Here is a 19961-nt window from a genome sequence, read left to right as displayed (position 1 = left end):
GTTATTTTCATTGAGTTTAAAAACATTCACGTAAGCAACTTCATAGTGTCTTATTTGCTTCACCAAAATTCTACACAATGAATCGCAAAATTACTGTGATCATGTTAGGGAAGATTCTCTTGGTCGAGATGTTAATAAATCTCATTTTGGTTAATTTCTAGAAGACATTTTGTTTTTTTATCCACAAGGCTAGAACTGAAGAAGACCCTTGACTGAGCAAAATATTTTTTGGTTTAAACATTGGCAAATAGGTAATCTTCTTTTTCCAATATAACTATTAAATGCCTGCTGATGTGTTCAAGGTTTAACACACTAGTTGGGAATGCAGTGCTCCAGTTAGACCCAGCAATTCCTGGTGTGTTCAGCGGGCCCTATCCTCTGGGAATTGACCCGGTACAGCCCAATTTATGTTTTTGAGGAGAAAACTGATGGCTGATAATATTCAACTTATTATGGTTTTATATAACAGAGTGCTTTGGATTTTCCGTCTGCAGATCTGGAATGTTGCCACCAATAAGCTGACCTTTCTTAACTCATTCAAGATGAAGATGTCCGTCATTCTGGGAGTCATACATATGCTGTTTGGAGTGTCTCTCAGTCTTTTCAACCACTTGTAAGTGTATTTCTCAATGACTGATACTGTGTCAGTGCTGAGTATAGGTGACATTTTTCTGTATGAACAGAAAAAACAACATATGCTAACCATACATCAGAACACTAAAAAGATATGGAAGAGACTCATGGAAAATTATCAGTTCAGACCTGTTCATGTCAAAAGATAAGTTTTCAGAGTTTTTAGTCACAGCCTAGTCTCAGACTCAGATTTCACAAAGACTATGAATCTAGATTCTTTCAGCAATTTTTCCTACCATGTAATGTTTTCCCTGGCTATTTGCACAGCCTCTGCTATTCCGGTTCTATAACTTTTCCTCGTTCGCTTGGTCGTGATACATTGGACAGTTGACATTGTACAAGCTGGGCTGTTCTGCCCGCAGCTCCACTGTCCGTTCCTCTTTCTGGACGCTCCATACTGATTGGAACATCCTTTGCATTTTCCATTCATCCACGCCACAAACAAATACAATGTCTGTCACCAACACTGCTCTGGTGATTGTTTTTCTACTATAGTTTCCTTTTTACGGTTTTGTTAGAGATCATCAATTGCTTATTGATTGTGTTACGGGGTAAAGGGGTAAAGACTGAAAGACTTATACTAATATCTAACACGTTAATCGTAAGCCCAAGACAAGGAAAAGACTGATCTTAAACAGCTGTCGTTACCGTCTTATACTTAATGATTGAGATGATGGGAGTGCATAGCGACTCCATTAAAGCCCCTAGAATTTCCCTCTGACTTTCAGTTTTCTTACTTTCTGCTAAAAAGATTGTCAAAATAAATTGCTACTCTGATGACAAACTCACATGCAGTTTGAAAGTTTTATGTCATTAAAAAAAAATAACGATGCCAAGTCCAAATCTAGTATACAGATGACTTTGGGGGTCCTTGCTACAGTCCTTTTCCTTTTAAAGATCAAGAAAATAAAGATGAAAGGTTTAGGTGCCTGTGATTTTTTTTGGTTTGTTTCTTTGTTTTTTAGTTTGTTTCTTTAAACTGAATGAATGTTTTCTGCTGCAGATACTTCAAAAAGCCCTTAAATATCTTCCTGGGTTTCATCCCGGAGATTGTCTTCATGTCCAGCCTTTTTGGTTACCTCGTCCTGTTGGTCTTCTACAAGTGGACAGCCTATGATGCCTATACCTCCAAGGATGCTCCTAGCCTGCTCATCCACTTCATCAATATGTGCCTCTTCAACTACAATGATCCTACCAACAAGCCCCTCTACAGGGGACAGGTGCTACATCCCTCAACCTGTCCCTCTGCCTCTCCCAGTTTTCTGATCCTGTCCACTCAGACTTCTTTGGAGACTGAGCAGAATTTTGCTTTTATGAGAACACCACATAGCTAAGTAGATGGTCACAAAACAACAACAATTTGGGAAAAAAGAAAAAAACATTAGGAGCTTTTGATTGCAGGTGTGAAACAGTAGTAGTCTTTGGGCTCATAGTAGTAGTCTTTGGGCTCATAGTATTCTAGCAAACTACTCCACATAGCCAAAGAGGAGAATCATGGAGGCCCTGCAAAAGTAATGAACATAGTATAATTGATATGTTTTATATACAAGCATAATCCATTGTTATAATTTCTGAGAGCAAGGATGACCTCTGGTCATGTTTTCACGAGAAATAGTGTATTTTTAGGTATAGCACTGGACACCATTAAAGTTTAATCTGGTCAAAATAGTCTACCAAAAAAAAAGAATGAAGCTAGTCTTTTCAAGCACTTTCATCCATGATAGACTTCAAAAAGAACATAAACATACAAAAACTTTGTATATATATTTTGTGCCCTTAGTTCACTTTTCTCCTTCTGGATTGGTTATAACATGTACATGTTAGTCTGCAAATAGTGACAAACATAGAAATTAGGTCGTAGTTGTTTCAAGAGGTTTATATATTTAGATATCACCGCACTAACAGCGATAATTAGGGCAACTTTTCAAGGACACGACCTCTCTTATTTATTATAATAAGTCACCAACACCCTCTTAACCTCTCTGTTTGAATCCGTAGATGGGGATCCAGGTTTTGTTGGTGCTGATTGCCCTTGCATGTGTACCCTGTATGCTGATTGTGAAAACTATGGTGCTTCGGCGTCAGCACTTGTGGAAAAAGCACCTGGTATGTCGCTCTGAGCCCATCTAAAACCTTACCACAGCCCTTGATGTATAATTGTTTTCCTAATATATAATTTTTTCTCTTATTCCTGTTCTGCCATTCATTTCAATGTGCATTGAATTGTTTGTTTGGTTGTGTTGCCATGAAATCTGCTTAAAGCCTGCCTTGGAAAACAATGCAAGAAATTATTGAAGAGTAGTCAGAAATATTTTCTGAGGACACTCGTACAAAAGAATAATTTATGACATTTCATAACTGCATAACTTTCCAGTACTCTTACTGATTGTGTTAAATCTCAGTTGGTTAAGTAGTTTAATGAATAAATTGATGTCTGATTCTGAGACTTAACTCAACCAGTGAGATAATTATCTTTTACAATCTGTGCCATATGTTTATATACATATTTTAAGAATTGAATCAATTAATTAGAAAGCATACAACCCAAGGCTTGCTTTAAGCTAGACACAGCTCTTGTGGCTTTTGTATCTAGTCACAGAAGAGGGAAGAAACCCCTGCTGAGAATCTAGAGCAGTCTTTAGAGCAAACAGGTGTGTCCTCATCATGCACCGGACTCACCCAACAGGGCACGCAGAAGTTTGGAGGAGTGCGGGTGGGCAACGGGCCCACGGAAGACGAGGCTGGCATCATGGACCACGACCAGCTCTCTCAGCACTCAGAGGAGGGAGATGAGGTGAGACACATCAGCATGATTTGCTGGGTCACAGTAAGATCTCTTCCTGCAATCTTTATTGAAATATTTTTCATAGTATAATGGTAAAACTGTTGAGTTTTGGTTTGGACTATAACCTTTATTATCTGTGCATTTGGAAAGAAAAATCAAAATGCAGTTTATTTATTTTTTAGTCTTGCTTGTCAATTTAATCTGGCAGCCATTTTAAATTCATGATTTTTATGCAAATCTTGATATGCAGTGTAGGGAACATGTCTCCCTGTACAGTGAAATTCTGTGTGGATGAACAGAAGAATACCTGTTGCAGGGTCAAAAAACATTAGACAAGACAGTCTATGTGCTGTTCCCTTCATGATAACCAGGTATCACTCCATTTCTAACATCATGCCATTCATACATTAGCTTAAAGAAAGGTAGCACACAAGCATAGTGAGCTGGTTTGGTTTGATTGACTGAATCACTCACGTCACGATGGATCACGATAGTCTCAGTGATGTAATCTGGTTCTTTCCAATATAAACTCATATTTGGACCTTGGTATGTGCTCATTTTAAGTCCTGCTGCTTGAAATGCCTGAATATGTTTAGCTGACATTTTAATCAATTGTTATTAAACAAATGCTACTTTATCTGGTAAACATCTGCCCGGAAATGTTACCTTTCAGTGAATACTGTTCCTGGTCGATTTTTTTTTTAACAGGTTTAAACGTTGAACAAGCCTCGATGGCTTCATTGAACTTTTGTTTTACTGTTTCACTGGCAAGGGGGGATGGATGCTTGTATGAGAATGCCCATGGAACATTCACTGGGTATCCCTGGTGGTTTCAGGCAATGGGCTATTACTATTTAAAATACTGGACTTGTAGTAATAGTAAGTGAAGAGCAGCATATTTTTGACCAGAATTTCCAGAATCTCAACAGGTACTGCTTTAGGAATTATTACTTTCCATGTTTTCAAGATTCAAGTATGTAATTATAGAGACATCTCAAGAGTTATGCTTTATTGTGTCTGAAGGAAATTTAAATTTAATATTCTGGTTTTTAAGAGAATATTAGTGTTAAGTTAGTCTGAATCACCTCATTGTTTAAACCTGTGATAATACTGATTTTGAAACAGTGTGTGTCAACACCATGTAGTCATGTCTCAGGGGTAGTAACAGGAGATGGGGGTCTAACAGCTGGCAGAGAGCAAGGTATTGGGGAGGAGGACTGGAATGAATCAGATAACAGTAGGATTTTCCATTTCAGAAACACAAACATTGAGGTGGTTTACATGATTCTCTGCAAGTGGAATTTCGGAAAATACTGACACTCAGAAATATGTCTCCCGGGTCTCCTTATATGTCAGTTTCTTTCATAACAAAATACATACCAGTAATTTAACGCGACAGCATTTATCACCATTATCTCAAGACTATGATATTGCATGTTTGTATGATCTAACAAAATGGAAAATATCCTGTTTCACACATTTGTGAACATTACTTGAATAGAGATTATAAATTGCTCTTAGCCCCTCCTCATAAATTTTAAAATCTAAGATGATGTATTATCAATTTTGCATGTTGTATGAGGTTTCCTCTCAAATGACATCACCTTCATTTCTATTCAACATATGTAGGGGCAGCAAGCAAAGCAAGCAAGCTATGCCTTTTGAATGGTGCATTCTGGGATTCTTGCACTGAATTGCAAGCACAGTTAATGTAAATTTGCCTCTGATCTGAATCTTAGAGTCAGGACTGTATTTGTGTAGTTTTAACTAGGCTGTCTGTGTGTATATGGTACTTAGGATTTGCATGAGGAGACACAATAAAAAAAAATTGCCATTTTTTTAGAGTTCCCACCAAATTTATGTTGCCATCTCTGAAAAGTAACATAAACCAGAGAAACTGCATTATTGATGATGGTTAAGACATCTGACCATGTAGCCAAAGTCTGTCTCTTCCTCCTATATAACACAAAATGATGTCGGTAAGACAGTCAGAGCAACTGACCTTCAGTTTTTGCATTGTTCATTTATTTTGACTTGTAGTTTCTGACCACCTCCACACTGATCTTTGGCTTTTTTTTTACTTTCAAGCATGCAGAGGAAGAGCCGGTAAGAGCCTGAGTATGGTACACGTTAAGCATTTGTGGATCGTGTCTTATTGATGTATCTGTTTATGTCTTTGGTACCAAGTGGCATTTGTTTGTTCTGTGCAAATCTGCATTAAAACATAAACATTTCCATTGCTATGCATGTTTTTTGTTACAGAGCTGGTGAACTTAAAACACAGGGGCATATTTTCTTCAGATAAAAAATGATAGACGTTAACCAGGTTCACAAATTCAGTGAAAGACTTATATTGTAATCCATAAGTCATTCATGGACTTTCTGCAATCTCTCCATTGTTTGGTTGACTTCTATGACAAAACACTTTCTACCCCAAAAAACCTTGTTGGTTGTATTTCACGAATATTTTGATAATTTTCCTCCTATGACTCCTATGACATATGTCCAATTCAAAAAAGGTGAGGTATGGTTGGTAGATTAGGTACACCAGCTGATTTTGCATCAGTAACAGCCGTTCTGGATCTCACTCTGGAGTAAATTATACAATACCTTTTTAAGTTAAACAAAAAGATAAGGTACAGTGATCTTTGAAGAAATGTAAGATTTAGGAAGAAGCTTGATTTGATTCCATAGAATTAAAACGTGTAAAAATGATTGCTGACCAAGTAAGCAATACCAGCTATACCATCTATATTCAGAAAGGCTGGATTTATTCAAATATTTACTTTTGACAGCAGAATGTGATTTGTGTTAGGCATCCATGCACTGAGCTTATCTCTGTTTGTTTGTCAACAAAATTATCAAACAGCCTTGTGATAAGTAAAAAGCGCTTATGGGCCTATAAATGGATATGGCAGCTAAGGGAGGCAGGAAACTTTTCTGTGGTATTAGACAGCACATCACCACCATTCGAAGACAGGGAAGTGTGTAATTCTCCAGTTTAAAAGGTTAGATTTTATTTAAAGTTACCTTACGAGTGCCAGGTTTAAGTCCGTGAATGGAAAATTGTATGAAAATTATAAGCCCAGCATTATAAAGTTGCAGAAACCTAACCCCTGACATTCAAGACATTAGACCTACAAGATTCAAATTATTGACACGCAAAGCAGCTACAAGACTGAAATGTCTTAAGTCACTCATTTCAAATGACATAAAAACTCATGAGAGCAAAATCAGTAAAGGAATGTAAAGAGAAAAGTTGCTCCTTTCATCCACTGCTCTGCAAAGCAGCATCTCATGCCATTTTTTTGCCACCATTGCCATCTGTAACACACTAAGGATTGGTCAAGTGCCTTAATTCTACCCTATGCATCTAAGTTACAGGCTGACATGCGTGACATAAAGCTGCCAGAAATCTTTATTTTCCCAATCCCAAAGAGTTTAACTTATTGGAGCTTCTAATGGCTCTTTGCTATCACAAGCCCATACCTATTCTCAAGGCTGATTCCTATGGGACTCACTAGGCATCCAAAGGGTTTCCAGTAGAATGTCAGTATTTGCTCCCAGAACTGAGGAGAAAACTCTTTGTGCATTCAACTTGCCCACCCCTATTGAAGAGATATATGGCAGTGCATGGGACTTTATACAGGGAAAATGTCTCTTTTTTTCTTGCATGCCCTGCAGCTGCCCCCATTTATCTTATACCACACCATGGTCAATTATTTGGGGGTGACAATGTGTCAGTAATGGTTGTCTTCCTTCATGAACAGGGATATTGAAATAATGGAGCTACTTCTAAAGCACAGAATTAATAATAAGCCAGGCCTGGTTTAGAAAATGAAAATTAAGTTAGAAAAAGATTTTAAGTCTGCCTGAATGACAATTATTCTTTGAAAAACATTTATTAAATCAACAGGTCAGTGTGCAATTAGATTGTGGTGTTGTTGCAATATGTTTGAATGTTTTTGTTAAATATTTCAGTGTGGGGAAATAAGCGCTATGAATACAAAAAAAAACAGGAAGGGGGTCATGACTTTCACAAATGCAAGAAATTTAGAGGGCAGTGATTCTGCCTTTTTCCTTTTCATGACTACTGAAGATTTATGCCTAATCTTAGTAAGAAGAGAGGGTAAACTGAAATGTAGCAGGGTGTTGCAAAATCACATTTCTGTTAGATGCGGAAAGGGAAAATCAACAGCCCCTGGTCATACTTAAAATGATACTCTGGATAGCTACCCGCAGCAACTGGCTTCACAAAAGCAGCAGGCTGTAAAGGATATTTTGCTCAAACTTGCAGAGAACACAAAATCAGATTAAGATCAGAGAGGATTTGTATCTCAAGGAGTGGGAGTTTATTTTTTTAATTTTTGTTCAGGTTCAAAGATTTCTGTCAGGACAGGCAAATCATCCCTGTGATGATCAGTCAACAAGTGTTTAATTTTGACTCTTTTCTGCGGCAATATCTCAGGTGAATCAAACTTTAGATCCAGATGCATTTTGTCTCCTTATTTGACAAATAAAGAATATCTCAATCAGATGTCTGTGGAGGCTCTGAGACATCCAGGTCATTGTGAATTTGTGTCAAAATCTTCTTGAGGCAACAGAACTTGAATTTCTTCACTTGAAGACATTTCACCCCTCACCTGAGAGACTTCTTTAGTTCTAATGGCCTGTGGGAAATTTCTGAATATACATGCCAGGGTTGTGGGCAGGTGTAGGTTATGATGGCTTGATATGCAAATGGATTTTAGGCAGAAACTAGCTCGAAGGGGGTTGTTATGCTAATAGGGGTGTCGTTAGGTGTGGGCAAAGGAGCAATTTTCGGGGATTAGAATATGAAAAGGTGAGGCCAAACTTCTCAGAATGAAACAAGCGAGTGAAACCTGCTGGATCACATGAACTGAGGCTAATGTGGAAGTTGGTTCTGGTGGTGGATCTTTACAGGTTGTTTGGAGTGCGGAAGGGCCTCGTCTGTGTGTGTTTATCCGTCTTGGTATTGATCGTGGTGTTATGTTGGTGAAAGGTTGGGCCTTCGGCACAACCTGTTCAGAGATTTTTTGTCTGTTTTGACGAAGATCGCTTCTTTGATTCCTCTCTCGAACAGACATTGCTGTCTTCAAATGAATGACTCTTATCCTTCAGGTTTAAGTGAACCGTGGAGTCCTGTCTTGAAATGGTGGCTCTCCTGTGTTGGGTCATCCGTTTGCATGGAGGTTTTTTGGGCTCCCCAGGGTAGATGTCATCAAAATGCTCAGTGCAGATGACAGCATACACCACATCCTTGATCTTATGCCTTGGTGTTGTGTCCTTGGAGTGTGCCAGTCTTTGTTGAACTGAAGGAGCCTCTCAGATGAGGCTTGAATGTCCTCAAGTAAAGAAATCCCAAGTCCAGTTGCCACAAGATTTTGACAAGAGATCGTAATCGACTTTATGTATGCTAGGATCTCTCCATCTTTGACAAGTGTACATACTCTTGGCATCACAGAGCCAATATATTCCTTATTGTAGACTCATTTGTAAACTCTGCTCAGCTGAACATTTATAATCAAGAGTCTCACACCATGTATTTTGCCATGACCGCTTGATAGACAGTATTGTTTCCATTAGACCTCTTACGTCTGAGACCTTTTGAATGGGAACAATGAGTGTTACTTCCATGAACTCTGTTCCATGGGTGCAAGGACAAAAGAGAAGCATGGAAAGAGGAAACCGGGCCAGTTTCAAGCCAAGTGCAACAAAGGCAACATCGAGCAATAGATTCCCATGTTTCCTTTCAGTCTACCTCATACAGGAAAGGCTAGACTTGTTCCAGGATGGAGAGAACGGAGCAACTGTCTTGGCTGTACAATACACAACAAGTCCAGTACTGTGATCTTGAAGGGGAAACTAAAGCACAAACACAAACTGCTTGATCTGACCTAAAGGGTAAGGTAATGTCAGGGGGCAGGATCGGGGGCACAATATCAGAATTTCCATATTCAAGGATTTTCCACTTTCTTTGAAAACACTATCCTGATGCTGATATTTTTCCATCACAGTTGATGGTATGTTTGTAATGACAAAACCAAAATTTTGTATTTTGGACTTCTTTCTACTGCCTTCGCATTGGTGAAAAACTAGCCTTTTTTTAAAAGATGACATACTCAAATGTGTCCCAAAGCCAAAAGTAAGAAGAACAAACAGCCTTAGAAGATCTTATAATGCTCACATGAAAAATAACGAGCTAAAGAATAGCACAGGTTAAGGTTTGCAATTTTTACACCTAGAAATTTTACATGATGAAGCCTATTTAAAACAATTTGGCTTTTGGCAAGATGCAAAAATGTTTTTGGGAATGTTTTTTTTTTCACTTTTTGAAACAGTAATAGAAATATCGTTTTCCTCATAAGTTTATCTAGCCTTTGAGACCACCATCATGGGTGATGCAGTGGTTAGTGCATGAAGGACCCTTGTTCAATTCCAACAGGGGGCCTTTCACCTAAATGCGTGAAAAATGGTAGATAATGAATGGATGGAGTAGCTCAAGGTAAAAAGCATCAGGTGGATATGGGGATAATCACAATCCCCTGGTTGACCACCACTGTGTTGGAGTTTTCTCCACTGAAAGAGATGTTGAGTGGGGAAATGGGAGAGATGGACTCCTTGTTAATGTGTGAAGAGGGAGGGGAACTTTGGACAATTTCTTTTAGCATTAATGCACCGAGCACTCCATATCAGCTGTCTTGGAGGCACTGGAAGGTGTCCTGGTGACAACGTAGTTCTTTTTGGGAGACTTATGCTCACATGGCCAATGACAGAAAAATTGGGAAGCAGACTTCTGCGCAAGACACAGATTGGCCCTTAAAGATACCATCTTTGAGCATAACAATGTCATAATTGTATATGTTACATACCAGTATGGAGGACATGTGTTGACCTTGACAGGGTACATTGCTGAAAAGAGCATTTGGGGACTTTCAAAACCCACATGACATGTCCTCACTGAAGGAGGCAGAGCTGAAAGACTTAGATGAGCCTTAGTTCCTATCCATGATGGAGGTTTCAGAGGTAGTCAAGAAAAAGGGGGGACTGAATGATGTGTTCCAACTACTGAGAGATCATGCTTCTCAGCCTCCTGGGCAAAGTCTACAGAAGAAAATTTGAAGGTAGAAGCGAGCAAGGTCTAGACTAGCAAATGGTGCGGGATCCACATTAATTCAAGCACTCTACCTGCTTGGGAAAGGTGGACTGAGCCAGAAAGATAAGCTCTCAATAAACCATTCCTTCTATGTTCCTACTCACCTAAGGTCATGAGCTCTGGGTCATGACTTAAAGAAAGAGGCTGAAATCACTGAGCTTTGATATGGTGGGGAGAATAGACATTTGGGAGAAGCAGGAAGTAGAGCCAATACTCCTTTGTGTCCGAAAGGAGTTCGCTGAGATGGTTCAGACATTTGATAAGGATGCCTTCAGGTTGACTCTTGTTAGAGGTGTTCCAGGCATGTCCACCTGTAAGGGAGAACTGTGGTTGGCACCAGAATATGTAGGAGGAATTATAGTGTAAAATCCTGACTGGCCTGGGAACGCCTTGGGATAATAAAAGAAGAGCTTGAATGTATTACTGAGATCAGGGGCATCTAGTTTTGCCCTCAACAGTTTGTTGCCATGACAAACAGGTCCCAGATGAATGATTTGGACAATGGATGTATGGATTGGTCTTTACATTGAATTTGGATGGACAAAAAAAGATTCTCATATTCAACTTTCCTCTAAAGTTTAGAGAAGCAAGTATGAAGATAACAGAGTCAGACTTTGGACTGAAGGGACAACTCAAAAAACCTGTGTTTTCTGTGGCTTCCAAAATGAATTAACTGTTGCAGATCTGAAAATAGCATATTACTACCTTATCTGATGTTCTTATGGGCATGTTTACCATAGGGTAAAAGAAGAGTATGAGAAACTGAATAATGCATAATTTGTATTTTTCCTGTATAATATTGTTCCAAAATCTTTAAACCTGTAACTTTTGACTTATGTAAGTTACCTAGAAGGTCTTTCTCTGAGCTATAGCTGGTTGCAATGATCGCCTCTCGGAAATGCAACTGAAATGAATGAATTGAAATTATTGGGTTGATCAGATCCCAAGTACGTTCAGAAATCCAGCTTTTTTAAAGCTTTTGCTTGTTGTCCTGTATCGATACATGACAAAGCAAGAAAGCAGTTTTACCATTATTTGTTTTGAACATGACAACATTGAATTTAACCTTGATGGTGAACGAATAACCCATAGCCTGATCATAAGATGATATTGGAATTGATGGAAAATGTCCTCAATGATTTTATATCAAAAGTACAGTATGCTAATCAGTGTGCAAAGAAAATTAGCTACAGTACTAAAGTGGAATGCTAGCCCACAACATAAGCACAGAGAAAAAGGACAAAAGCTGAATTCCCCAAAATGAAAAACACTCAGGCGCTTTATTTTCAGATTCAATTAATCTCAAAAGAAATCAGATAAACATTTTTGATGCTAACCATCTAATCTCTCCACTACAGTTTAACTTTGGTGATGTAGCTGTGCACCAGGCCATTCACACCATCGAGTATTGTCTGGGATGCATTTCCAACACAGCCTCCTACCTGCGCCTCTGGGCTTTGAGCCTGGCTCATGCACGTGAGAACAAGAACTCAAACACACACACAACATTTGATAATATGTCAATTTTATTTATGTAGATAAGATTTGAAATATTAATGTCAGTAATTTGGGATGAAAACTAATAACTTAATTTATCTGTTTACCTGACATGTATTTTTAACTGTAGCCCTCTATATCTGTGTATGTGTGCAGAGCTTTCAGAAGTTCTGTGGTCTATGGTGATGCACCTGGGTCTTTCCTCTCGGAGTGGGGGTGGCTTCTTTGGCCTGTCAATCATCTTCTCGGCTTTTGCCACCCTAACAGTTGCCATCCTGCTTATCATGGAGGGCCTGTCAGCTTTTCTGCATGCCCTACGTCTTCACTGGTGAGAAACACATACTGCAAACACACACAAAACCTCTAATATTACAACTGGTAGTGGCATTCAACTAAAAAATTGCCACTTCATGAAAAAAGTGTGTGTGTGTTTCTGTGTACATGTTTGGGCACAGCTACGCATGCACACATACATCATGTGCACTGGCAGTAAACAGTAATGCCTATGTATGAATCCCACAGAAAACATACACAGCCAGCTGTCTATATTCACCTCTTGAACCAGGTACCTGTGCCAAAGACCGCACTTAAGTTTTGAAGCCCTCAAGGAATGTCAGCAACGTGAAACATATCTGGCTCAAAGTGCTTAACTGAACTCTAAGTTCGTGAAAGTCAGAACGTGCTATCACTGCCTGCAGCTCCATCGCGTCCTAGCACCATCTCCACCCTGCTGATCCATGTCAACTTCAACAGCACAGAGGTCAAACTTTTCATTGAGGCAGCTGAAATGTAATTGATTATCTGGTGCAAGATAAAAACCTGTGCATTTGCATGATTGAGTCCAGCTAGATAGGTTTTAAAATTGATGACTTTAAAAACAATCCCAGAATTAAAAAAGAGTTGTCGACAGAATATTCCTATTTTGTACCAGACGCTGATGCATGTCTTGATTTGAAATTAAACATCATCAGTTGCAATAATAGGCAAATCCACAACACAGTATTACAGTATATATCAACACATTGCTTTGCCTTAGCTGAATGGATAATAAAGGTGAAGTAATAAGGAATATTTTGAGATCAGAGTGAAAACCACCCCGAAACAATACAAATATCACAAAGCGATGTCAAGCAGTGGGTGGTACAAGTGGCGAGGAAGTGGCTACCAGAAGGATGCTTATGTGTCCCAGCATCACAGAATGCATGTTAACCCTCTCCAGGCAGATGTTGCAGATTTGCGACAGCTAAATGCTACTTAGCTAATTACGCCACAACTTAATTTGAGCCTGAGAGGGTTAAAAAAGCAGCAGCATGTGAGCTCAGCAAGTCTGCGCTAAGGTTAAAAAGAGTCCTGCAGCAATTTTCACAGGAGTGAGTGAATGGAAACAGCCATCTTCAGAGTAAACAGCAGAAAGCCCGCACCCTCTACTCAGCCACACTCTGTTCACACACACATGCTGATGAGTTATCTGCGCAAGCACACACACACTCACACACATACACACACCCCACAGTTAAGTCAAGCTTCGTGGGTGTTACGTAGCAACATGTTTTCCACCTCAACAGCTGTGTGTAGAGGTTTGATGAGAGTATCTCATTTCTCGTCCCTTTTTAAGTGTTGCCCTCTCCCCACTCTGGCAGGCCAAGTATTTGCCACGACTGAGAGACATTCCTGGGCAGCTCCCCTTATGGCTTAGTCCAGGACCTCACATTTTTGACTCAAACTAAGACATCACAGGTTGACAGGACTGGAGAATTGTAGTACTATTTACTCTTTGGGGTAGACTTCATACAATGCTCAAGTAACACTCATTCAAAATATAACAACTCAATTTTTAAAAAGTTTTTTTGTAATAAAAAATCAATGGGTTAAAACATTTGTTCATCATCAAAAGAACCATAAGCAGAAAGCAGCCACTGTGCAGTGACAGAAGAGCAGTTAGGGGTTCAGTATCTTGCTCAACAACACTTTGACAAGCGGAACGGAAATAGTCAATTTTCCTCAAGTTAAGATTAGCAAAATTTATTTGACCACACTATGCTGTTATATTTTGAACAAAGATAGAAACATTTGACAGTAGTCATTTTAAAATTGTCTTTTCAACTGAGTATATGTCTTACCAAGTTCAATATCTTTATCATTAAACAGAATGACTTGGTGCAGATTTTGTACCCTCATTTAACATTTTTGTTATACAAATAAATCTGAAGTAATTCAGCAAGTCCCATCTCCCATGAATTTAATTGTATTTTTAATTGTAATTTGATTTTGACAAGTTCAAAGTAATCATTTCTTCACACTCATGTCACTCAAATTAGGCAGGTGTATAAGTTGAGTTCTCAGTCCTATACAAGCCATTGTGTTCTGTACAGAATTTTAAGCTAGTAAAATAATAGAAAGTCATCAACAGTTCAAGGGGGTAGGAGCTAATTATTCCACGATCACGGGACAAAGAGTGAGACAGTCCGTCATCAGTTGATTGCAAGGCCATACAGTATATAGTGACCCCTGACAATTCACACTTATAATTCTTAATACTGGTACTTTATTGATTTTTGAACCAACGAACCATGAACACTGGGTGCACAGAAAGCTGTGCTCAAGGAGCAGTTAGCTGTTAAGTGTTCCTCAGTGCTCGGTCAGGCTAGTCGGAGCTCAGGAATGGAACTTGGAACTTTGGAACTAAGGAACTTAGGTCTCCAAGATAACTTGCAAACTCTGAACTCAAAGTAGGAAATTTCCTTCCGACCAATCCTGGCTAACATTGGACAATAGACAAAGAACATCCTATAATGTCATTTTACGTGCTATTGATGTGCTATTGATATTAATATTGATAATATTAATATTGGCTGAGAAAAACAGGCAACTGGACTTTCATAAATTTTGAGAAGACACTTCGTTCAAACAGGCCTCTTCACTTGTGGTTCCACTTCAGTGGCTGTTTCATTAAACTATCCTGTGTTCAGAGTAAATATTTCTGAGCTCAGTATTTAGCAGCTTGTCTTCCCTCTATGATAATAAAACATTAAATCAAACCCAGTAGACCACTTCTATTGACACTGATGTGAGGCATTTTACTTTTTTTTCCAAAATGTGACATGAACAAATAATATTTCTCTTATTATAAAAAAAAACAATGTAACAAATGTCTCCTAATTCTCACTGACGTTTGAGGCAGCAGGCTCATTAGATTGTTAAAGTCTCTCACACTTAGACGTGTTTGAAGTTAACTAATACAGTGTGCAATATGGCAGCCTGGTTCTGATGGAGATAAAGGAGGTGGCAATATTTGGCCATGCATTTTAGGGGTTAATGCAGCCTGGAAGACAGTTCAATTATCCACAGTGCAGCAATCATCCGTGGGTCTTTTTAGTTGCTCAGACATTTTATAAAATATTTATTAAAACATTTCCCGCTTCTTATTAAGGAACTTTGCTAATTGTGTTTCAGGATCCTATCATTTAACAAATTTCAAATGCCTCATAGGAACTGATATTACAAATTAACAGCTAGAATCAGAAATGTGTATATAGTCACAATGCTACTTAAGATCTAAAAAAATCTGATGCATAGAGGTAAACTGTAATTGAACAATTGAACATTATTAAAATAATTTCCAGCTGGACACTGATGTTGTTTAATAGTTATTATTTGGCAGAATGTAGGTTGTGAAATTGAAGTCATGGTGTCTAATGCAACCATAAAATCTATTATTCTTTCATGACAAACTCAAAGACCCATAAAAACAAACTACTGCATTCTGCTCTAATTTTACAAAAATCAAGCTGAAGCTGGATGTTTTATGAGTAGATGTAGCCCAAAAAATCACATATCTAAGTCAACATTTATATTCACAGTGAAGCAGGAAAACAGTTATTACTTGCAGATCTTGATGTATGCACTCTCTCTTTTTCTCAGGGTGGAATTCCAGAACAAGTTCTACTCTGGTCAGGGTTTCAAGTTTGTCCCCTTCTCCTTTGAAAGTATCCTGGAGGGGAGATTTGACGAATGAAACAATCAAGCCATCAGCCCCCTAGAGTTTCAGTGCCAATGTGTCTGTGTGCATAAAGTGTAACTCTCTGTCTCCCTCTAGTGCTAATTTGTGAAGCATGTGTGTTTTATGTCATCCTTTCACAATGTATTAAGGCCTCTGTAATCCCTGCATAGTGGGATACCCCTATATACCTGCAATTCTTTGCATTATGTTATCATGTCATGTTATCATGATGATATTGAGAATATCATCTCAATTGATATTACAGTGAATTATGGCCATTATGGCCAAGGCCCTGTCATCATATCCTTAGTTTAACACAAACCCAGAATTAAACTCTTCTGCTTTATACCTCTTTGTGAGTATGTGTAGCTCGAATTGAAGCAGTCTGTAAAAACCTTTCATTATCAATCCGCTTATGGATGTCTTTTTATTCTCTCATACCTGTTAGTCAAAAGACACATCAACAATGTTTACTGTAAACCTGCATCATAAGAGGAAATTATCAAAGGGAACGACTGAATAATTAAAACACAAGCTTTGCATTATCTTTTCTGTGGATGGATAATGCAAATATCTAATTACTAGACATGCAAATCAAGAAATTGACGTGAATTAAGATTAAAATTTTAGATGCACCTATTGTTTCATTCTGGCCCTAAACCACTATTGACATTTGAAACCATTTATTCCTTGTTCTGTGGCAGCCATAAAAATGTAATACTTATTTCGTAAAATTTAATTCACTTGTCTCTCAGCTCAATTTAATTGGGTGACAAAAAAGAACTGAAGGATGATTACCGTAATTTTTAGTATCAGACATCTGATACTGGGTCACTGATCTCATATAAAAAACAGTAATGAATGTCTTTCTTGACGTGTCAAAAAGCACCTTGAATTCTCTCACTATTTTTTGCTAAATGTCTTTTGTTTTTTTTCTTATTTATTGTTTAGCTGAAAGACAGAGCATTTTTTGCAGATTTTGCACCCCACAGAACATATTTTTCATGTATTTTTCTTGCAGAGTTGTCATGCATTCCTATTTCCTGAAAAGATATTGGTGGTGAAGATGTTTGTGGAATAAGATAATGTAATTGTGATGTCAATACAAAACCGCATGATTCTTCAGTATTTGATTGTGATTCAATAATCGGTGCATGAAATAAATAGACTACCGATTGATTAAACCAGTGTCATGCTCTATTCAGTTTCATCCAATTAAGTCAGTCTTTTCATTCATTCCCTATTTGTATATAAACTTTTTTAGAAAGTTGAACAGCTTTACTGTCCCAGGCCACTGGGCAAAGTGGCCTGGGAGAAAGAAATTTTCATTTACAGACTTATTGTAAAAACAAAATACTAGGTTCAGAAACAACAAGATAATATTTTGTATAACAAACTTTAAAACCTTAGAAATAATTGTTTTATTTCTAAGGCTTCAGACCACAAAACTATATGAAACTACCAAAATTAGACCCTGTGTACAGCTTGTAATTTTCTTTGTTACATAAAATGAAAGAACTGAATTCTAGGTATAAAAAGATGAATGATGCTTTCAGGCTTAGTGAATTTTGAAAAATAAGTGGATGTGGATAGTAATTTTTGCCCATTTCTAGAAAATGAAATGAAAACGTTGAATTGTGATTTTGACGTTTTTTTGGACATCTGTAAATTTTTAATACAAAGATGATAGGATTTTTTTTTTCCCAAGAAGATAAAAAAAATTTGCTTCCATTTGGATTTAGATCAAAGAAAAGTTAATCTTCGATTCATCTGTCAAAACACTGAGCGCAAAAGGTTCTTGGACTGCTATCTTTTTAATTGTGTGTATTCACATTGATTAAGTTGTAAATTAACCTTGGTTTTGTTATCGTTTAACTTGCAATTATACTTCAAAATAGACGCTGCCTCTGTCAAGTCATGTTGAAGACAGTTAATAAAAATCATTCTACCTAATTGGTTCAAATTGCAGTTTACTAAAGTACTAAAAGCCCAAGTTAAAAATTATTTATATCCAGACCCTAGATGTGTTTATTCATGTCATGATATGATCTATTTAATCGCAAAGCATTGGTTCAGATCACACAAAGGATATAGCATGTACTCTCTTTTTTGTGTGACTTTCCTTCAGTTACATCTGTCCCAGCCCCTACCACCTAAATTTCAATGAATGAAAATATTATCTAATTGATGTTTAAAGTTTTCTAAATTTAAATTAAAGAAATTATTTGAGATAACCATATTTTGAATTTATTTATGTTTATTTGTGATTTATTTAAGAGGAAGTTAAAATATTCAAGTTATTCAAGGTTTTGTTGTGAAGTCAAGAAATACACAGTATGTCAAAAAGAGCTGTCCCGTGTTTTTATATTACTACCTGCACAAGAAAGGTTGTGGTCCGTACAGAAGGAGGTGCCTGTCTACAGCCACATGCTCCAATTTTTTTTTTAACAACAATAAAAACAGATTACCTCTCCAATCGCTGCATGTCTACTATACCGGTAGCACCGTTTTTAAGTAATTGTGCTGCAAAGGCTAAATACTGTAACTACTGAGCACAGAACTTCTGCAACTACATAAGTGTTTTGATTTTTAATGATGAAGGTTGTTTTCAGGAATCTATGATTGTCAGGTATGTTTAGCATAGCATTACTGAGTTTTGTCAAAAATTAGGTAAAATTGGCTCTACTAAAATAGTCACTACTATAACATATGGCATAGTAACACCTTTGACATGATTGACCTACAGTTCTTTTTGTTTTTATACATAAATGTTTATTTTATGTTTCAAAAAGATAGTTCATTCTTATTTCTATTCATCCTGTATTTTTCCAGAGAATAACTAAGAATGTACCCTGTAAAATAGAAAAAGTATTCACTGGATGAAAGGGAAATTGAAAGAAATCAGAAAGGTAGGAAAACTGGAGCACTTCAGCGAATCATGAGATAGAGAACAGAGAGGTGTCAGGGCATAATGGAGGAAAAACAACAACATTTTTAAGGATTTGTGAAACCATAGACAGAGAGAGGAGATTCTTGAGGACATCTGTCCATATGTCAACCAACATTGCACCAGAAATGCAGCTGAAACAACAGCATCACCTTTAAAAGCCTCAGAGGGTAGACTGAAGCCATTTCACCGTAAGGTGAGGTTGTAATGAAACTCTCTGTCCACTAAATGATGACGTTGAAATCCCTGTTGGAAACTCGTGTGTTAACACATAATGACTATGAGCCAGATCCTGGGAAGATTGAAGGTGTCCCAGAAGATAATTTACTTTTTTCTCATAAATATTAAGTTAAATTTCATATGTCTATAACACATTATTTATTGACAACATGTGATTGCCATATGCTTCCATTCAATCACCCTTTTCACCATCACTTATGCAAGATTAATCTGTGAGGGGTTTCCCACTATAACTGCCAAGGTTTGGAATCTCCGCATAGGTCGTTAGAATTGAAGAAGTCTCTTGGATGAGCAGTGAAACATCTTCTTGTGAAGTAATTCAAGTCCAGTTGCCACAACAAAAAGATTTCGACAAGTATTCACCATACCCTGGATGACTGCGAACCTCCACAGACATGTATATATGTTTTGTTTGAAAGGGGTAATGGCTCCTTTTGTTTCTCTGTGAAAAGATTGCTTGGGGTGAAGTTAACCATTCGTTCATTCACCTAGTAGCTTTGATTCTGGAATGTTTACAGACATTGATGCCATCTTCATCAGTTTGAAGTTTCAGTTGTAACTCCACACAAATGTTTGTATGAATGTTTTTAGTTATGCACCTTACAGGATCAGAATCAATATAGCCACTACTGAAACAATGGTTATAAAAAATGTCTGACACCAACATATTACGATCATGATA

General features: G+C 37.7%; 1 protein-coding gene across 3 annotated transcripts in view; it reads left to right on the top strand.

Moving 5' to 3' along the window:
• atp6v0a1b (ATPase H+ transporting V0 subunit a1b) overlaps positions 1 to 17276 on the top strand; it is a 31409-nt gene extending 14133 nt beyond the window's left edge. For 2 of the 3 annotated variants that reach the window (XM_086140336.1, XM_086140335.1), the window contains exons 14-22: positions 303 to 393; positions 495 to 613; positions 1637 to 1853; positions 2632 to 2739; positions 3227 to 3427; positions 5507 to 5524; positions 11954 to 12071; positions 12249 to 12420; positions 16014 to 17276. In XM_086140336.1, coding sequence (XP_085996462.1) covers positions 303 to 393; positions 495 to 613; positions 1637 to 1853; positions 2632 to 2739; positions 3227 to 3427; positions 5507 to 5524; positions 11954 to 12071; positions 12249 to 12420; positions 16014 to 16107 — 1138 coding nt within the window. In that variant the 3' untranslated portion in view covers positions 16108 to 17276. The remainder of the gene's footprint in view (positions 1 to 302; positions 394 to 494; positions 614 to 1636; positions 1854 to 2631; positions 2740 to 3226; positions 3428 to 5506; positions 5525 to 11953; positions 12072 to 12248; positions 12421 to 16013) is intronic. The other variant, XM_086140337.1, reaches the window with a different exon arrangement.
• Positions 17277 to 19961: the final 2685 nt, after the last annotated feature.

This window comes from Fistularia commersonii, chromosome 33 (assembly GCF_037954325.1).
Source record: "Fistularia commersonii isolate RoL2024-O1a breed Wild chromosome 33, RoL_Fcom_v1.0, whole genome shotgun sequence".
Classification (NCBI taxonomy): Eukaryota; Metazoa; Chordata; class Actinopteri; order Syngnathiformes; family Fistulariidae; genus Fistularia; species Fistularia commersonii.
Note: the sequence above shows the minus strand (reverse complement) of the source record. Positions and strands in the feature narration are given on the sequence as shown.